At 31.8% G+C, this 5,633-nt stretch overlaps 1 protein-coding gene across 1 annotated transcript; it reads left to right on the top strand.

Moving 5' to 3' along the window:
- The first annotated feature begins 1,574 nt into the window (after positions 1-1,574).
- On the top strand, positions 1,575-5,425 carry LOC107795428 (cytochrome P450 724B1-like). Its single transcript, XM_075235705.1, has 9 exons — positions 1,575-1,666; positions 2,218-2,542; positions 2,669-2,821; positions 3,270-3,521; positions 3,759-3,845; positions 3,958-3,982; positions 4,228-4,334; positions 4,402-4,520; positions 5,235-5,425. Exons 1-9 carry the CDS (start codon positions 1,575-1,577, stop codon positions 5,332-5,334), a joined length of 1,260 nt encoding a protein of 419 aa, XP_075091806.1. The 3' UTR covers positions 5,335-5,425.
- The last annotated feature ends 208 nt before the right edge of the window (positions 5,426-5,633 follow it).

The raw sequence follows: 5,633 nt of genomic DNA on the forward strand, positions 1-5,633 counted from the left end.
CTTGAGCTGCTTGTAAGCTGTCTGTATGAGCTGCTGGCAACTTGCCTGTTTTTATAAGAAGCTGGTGCAAGTCATTTCATTGAATTGCTTGCAATTTGCGTGCATCAGCTGCTTGTAGATAAACTTTAATGGAGTACTAAATGGATAATCTTTTTCAGACGGAAAGATAAATAAAGTAATAAATCGACATCCACAATAATATTTTTATAACACACTACAATTTTTTTGTATATAGTCTGTTTATTTCATTCTTTAAATGGACGGAAAAAATTAAATCTGGTATGCGTGCACGGTGCATTAACCATTTTTCATTTTATTAAAAAGTGGCAAAAGCTGACCATTTTTTCCGTTTACACTTAAATCAAAGAATTAAAAAGGACTATAGACGAAGAATAAATCATGGAATACATGTTAAAGGCACTGCCTAGACTTTTCTTTATACTTGAATTTCCTTGTGTGAACTAAAAAAGTTTTCCAACATGAAATGATGAAAATGTACGAAGGAAAATACCTTAGAAAAGTAGAAACTAGCTAATAGAAAAATCTCGGTTTCCTTTTAAAATTTATATGACCATGCCTGATTCATTCGCATCAATTAGTCAGACTTTAGCTTGCTCATCATATCCTCCTAATTTATTTGTGGAAATTAAGGGCCTGTTTGGTCATAAAAAAGTTTCCTTTTTTCGATTTTTTTTTTCACTTTTCTTCGGAATCAATGTTTGGCCATGAAAATTTCAAATTTCACTTGAAGTTGAATTTCAGAATTTTTTGAAATTTGAAAAACTACAGAAAAACTGTTTTTCAAAATTTTCATCCAAAGCACTCACAAAAATTCAAAACAGCTCCAAATTGAATTTATGTCCAAACATAACTCTACTTTTAAAATACCATTTTCAATTTGAAAAACAAAATCACTTTTTTCCGAAATTTCACTATTCTTATGTCCAAACGCCCACTAATTAAATCTCCTAATGATACTATATTTTAACTAGTCATGCTATTTAATTTAAATAAATTATTTCGAATTCAACTAAATTTCGGCGTCACTTATTGTCTTACTTCGTAATGCGTACGAGAAATAAATATTTTTTTTTTAAAAAAAAGCCTTTTTACACGTGAATTATGAGTAGGAAGTTATTAGCATAAATGAACCTCGAATATCTTCCATAGCTAAAAATAAAGGGAAATTGCTAAATCTTAGTTTTCCGGGGAGATTTTGTGAATTACTAAGAAAAGAACAATTAAAATTGTAAAAGGTAAGTCATTTAATATTGAATGAATAAATTTATTATATATTGATAAAATAATCATTAAATCTCTCATTCAGATTTGGTTTATCTAGATAGAAATATGGGAAGACATGGGCTCTATATATATAGTAGTAAATGATACACCACCATACTGTAAACTAATTAAATTGTTACTACTAAAATTATTCTTGGCTAATATATATCATGATTGTGCTTCTTCCCATGATGATATTAGCTTTCTTATTTGGCACTGTAATTTTTGTCTTAATCTTTCACCAATTCTTCTTTGTTAAACATGAGCCTAAGGGCTTACCTAGCGGGAGCATGGGCTTACCCTTTGTTGGAGAAACATTTGGCTTCTTTACTCCTCATAAATCATTCTCCATTGGCAACTTCTTGCAAGAACATCGCTCTAGGTACTTCATATCTATTTTTAGGCAAAATTTTATGCTTTCTCTTTATGCTGTTAACTATGGTCAAATGTGGCAAATGAGTTTGTTGAATCAAACTCAAGACATATCAAAACAAGTCTAATCAATATACGGTAATGATCATCCAACTCGTTCGAAATGTGTTTTTGATCAAGATAGATTAAATAACGGGATCGTAACCAAACAAACCCGTCTAATATGACACAACCTCTTCTTTTTCCCTTTTTTTCTTTTTTTCTTTTGCTTTTTGAAAAAGAATGTGAAAGCTATTGTATTTTCCTTATATATTAGCTTAATTTCTTCAAAAAATTGCATAATCGTCAAACTCCAAATATAATTTTGTATGTTTGGATTTGGGTTGTATTTTGACCCAATAATTTGTGAGTCATTTTGGGCTCAACCAGATCAAGTCTAAAAACCATCCAATCTGTTAAAACTTGAACGGGTTGAGCGAGTTACTAAAAATAATAAATTAATTTTATCGCCTCTAACAGTGCTCAAGATAATTTTTTATTTTATTTTTTGGCTTATTTCAGATATGGAAAAGTATTCAAATCCTATCTTTTCGGCTCTCCAACCATAGTTTCATGTGATTTAGAGTTCAGCATATTTGTCCTTCAAAATGAAGGCAAGCTGTTCCAAAGCAGCTACCCTAAATCAGTTAGAGATATTCTTGGAAAACACTCTTTGATGCTTGTCACTGGTGATCTTCACAAAAAATTCCGAAGCATTGAAGTTGGCCTCATCAATAAATTCAAGTGCAAACCCGATTTTCTCGCTTGTGTTGATAAGTTATGTAGCTCGTTAATGGAGTCGTGGAGAGGAAATCAATTGGTTCTCTTCTCAAAAGAAGCTAAACAGGTTCGGGAAGAAAATAATATCATACTAATTACTACGTACCTTTGGTCAATATTATCTGATATTAATTTACTTGTTATTTTTCGATAACGATAAATATTTTTGAACAAATTCAGTTTGTATTTGCAGTTTAGCTTTAATTTGATGTTGATGAATGTACTGGACATGGAACCTGGAGAGCCACTAGCTTTGCAATTATTAGAAGATTTCTTGACTTTCATGAAAGGATTTGTGTCCATTCCAATAAACCTTCCTTGGACATCCTATGCCAAGGCTCTTAAGGTGCTCTTACAATATTTTATGTTTGGTGTGTTTGATATGACATAAAATACTATTTATCTTTCAAAAAATAAGTTATTTTCTTGTGTTTGAAAAAAAAAAAGATTTTACCAAAAGGGAAAAAATGACTTTCCTCACTTTTGGGCGAAAGTGATTTTCCTTCACAATTATTTCAATCCTTAACTTTATATCTCTGTTTTAACTAACAATTAGACATTGTTATCAATTTTTAGTACTCAAATTTTTTAATCAAAAAATGCTATCAAGCTTGCTAATATTATTATTAATCTTTAAAAATTATTTTTCACTCTCCAACAAATAAACACCAGAAAGTTATTTCAAAAAATTTTGAAAAATAACTTCTGTTTTACCAAACGCTCCGGATTCAACTACAGCATCTTCTAGTGAGTACATTAGTGCCTTTAATGATTGATTCGTTCTCTTCGCGCAGGCTCGTACGAGGATCTCGTCCACCTTGAAGCAAGTACTGAAAGATAGAAAAAAGAGAAAAGATTTGGGGATTAATGGGATAGCCAAAGAAGACGTTTTTAATGAGAATTTATTGAAAGGATACTTAAGTGATGCGGAGAAAGTAAGCATTTTGCAAGACCTTCTGTTGGCTGGTTATGAAACAACCTCAGGACTTCTGTCCCTACTCGTCTATTTTCTTGCCCAATCACCACAAGCTCTCCAGTACATGAAGGTATAAGAAAGCAAATATATCAACTCATTTTAACTTGATCTTCAATTACTGGGCGGCCCAATAAAATTGGTGGCCTAACGTCAACATGTAACGGGAGGCCCTATTCGAATTAATACTCCCCCATTTCAGTGTGAACTTATTTTCATCCTTTTTAGTCCGTTTAAAATAACAAGACCCCTTTATAATTTTTAAGACAATTTAATTACCAATACTAACACATATGCATCATATGATCAGGATGAACATCGAGCATTGAGGAGAAAGAAAAAGGAAGGGGAACCCCTAAACTGGGAAGATTATAAGCAAATGAAATTCACCAGTATGGTAAATATTCCCGAATCTAGTCTTTCAAGTAAAACTGACCAATCTAGCTGGGATTTGATTTTGTAAATATTTTTTACATCATGAATGCACTTAAAATCTTATTATAATTCAGGTCATTAATGAGACTCTACGTTGTGGCAACTTGGTGAAGTTTGTGCACAGGAAAGCTGTCAAGAATGTAGAATTCAAAGGTTTGTTAACCAATATTCATATAAGATTTTTTATTGCTTCCAACCCTGGTTTACTACTTTAATTTAAGCCATTCGCATTATTCATATATACATATAATCATTTCGAAAATCTGAATATATCAACTAGAAGAAATACAAGATTTATGTCATATAAATGTTCAACTTCTTTTATCAATGTAATGGAAGTGCAGAATATTATATACCAGCCGGATGGAAAGTCCTTCCTATCTTGTCTGTTGTACATCTTGATCCGTCCCTGCATCAAAATCCATCAGAATTCAACCCTTGGAGATGGATCGTAAGTATTTCTTTTTTCTTTCCAAGTAACACTTTTCTATAAACAATAGATTAAAATCCATTTCCAGGATCCAACAACAAGCAAGAAGGTGATTCCATTCGGAGGTGGATTACGGCTATGTCCAGGGTGGGAACTCGCTAAATTGGAAGCAGCTTTATTCCTACACCATCTTGTTATCAATTACAGGTATTATAACCAGAGATGGCAAAATAACTCAATTTGTTCAAATTTCGCTTAGGTTAAAAAGAAAGTTGAGTCGAATAAATTAAATAACATGTCATAATCAACCTGTCCAGAATAAGTACTTATAACGCTACATCCTCTCTTTTTTGTGTTGCATTTTGAATAAATAATGTGGAACTTAATGTTTCTTGAATTATTAGTTTAAGCTTTTTCTAAATTTACGTAGTTCCCCATCTGTAGATTTGATTTTGTATGTTTGGGTCTGGTTTGCATATTGGCCCGTCTGGTGGCACTATTTTGACTTGTTTAGACAAATATTTTGATAGCTCATTCGAGTTTGATCTGTTAGATCAAGTCGGTAAAGGGTTTACAACTCAATCGATTGAACTTGAACGAATTATTAAAAATGGATTAACTTTGCCGCCTCTGCTAATAGTACTTTAGTATTTCTCTAAGTAGTAGTCCAGCGACCTTATTCACTATCTTCAGCTTTAGTATATGTTTGCAAATGCACGTGTGTTCGTGTGAAAAGTTAAATAGAATACATGCCCATATATGTGCACATATTTATTATACAATATAAACACATGGAATAATATATACTATATATATATATACATACACACAGTTGAGTCATAATGCTAATTTAAATTTTGGTATGTTCTTAATTAAGTTCTAATCCTATTTTATCTAATAAAATATTCATCAATTGTGTAGGTGGACAGCGAAAGAAGATGATAATCCAATGTTGTATCCATATTTGGAATTCCCGAAAGGATTACTAATGACTTTGGAAGCAGAAACAAACAAATTTTGAGGATATTATTTCTTTAAGGTGAAGGACGACAGGACAAAGTGATAGAATAAGATTAATAGAAGTAATTGTTTGACAAATTTTAAATAACAAAAATATGCTGCAGATTTACCAAGGTTGAGCTTATGGCAATTATTTTTACGACTATGTAAAATTCTCCTTCTACATATACTTTTTCATCGTCGTTTTGGTAGACATTTCATTTACGATCAAAATAAATATTATTCGTCAATTGTCAGTGGTTAAGTGGTAACCTTTGGGTCCCAAAGCCCAAATGCACGTGCAGCATGCCACTTCAATGA

This window comes from Nicotiana tabacum, chromosome 17 (genome assembly GCF_000715075.1).
Source record: "Nicotiana tabacum cultivar K326 chromosome 17, ASM71507v2, whole genome shotgun sequence".
NCBI lineage: Eukaryota > Viridiplantae > Streptophyta > Magnoliopsida > Solanales > Solanaceae > Nicotiana > Nicotiana tabacum.

Bases quoted from the DNA above. Each gene is read 5' to 3' on its own strand.
- LOC107795428 (XM_075235705.1), top strand. From the start codon at position 1,575: ATGGGCTTACCCTTTGTTGGAGAAACATTTGGCTTCTTTACTCCTCAT. The intron at 1,667-2,217 runs GTACTTCATATC...GGCTTATTTCAG, and splicing joins TTGCAAGAACATCGCTCTAG to ATATGGAAAAGTATTCAAAT. The intron at 4,521-5,234 runs GTATTATAACCA...TCAATTGTGTAG, and splicing joins CATCTTGTTATCAATTACAG to GTGGACAGCGAAAGAAGATG.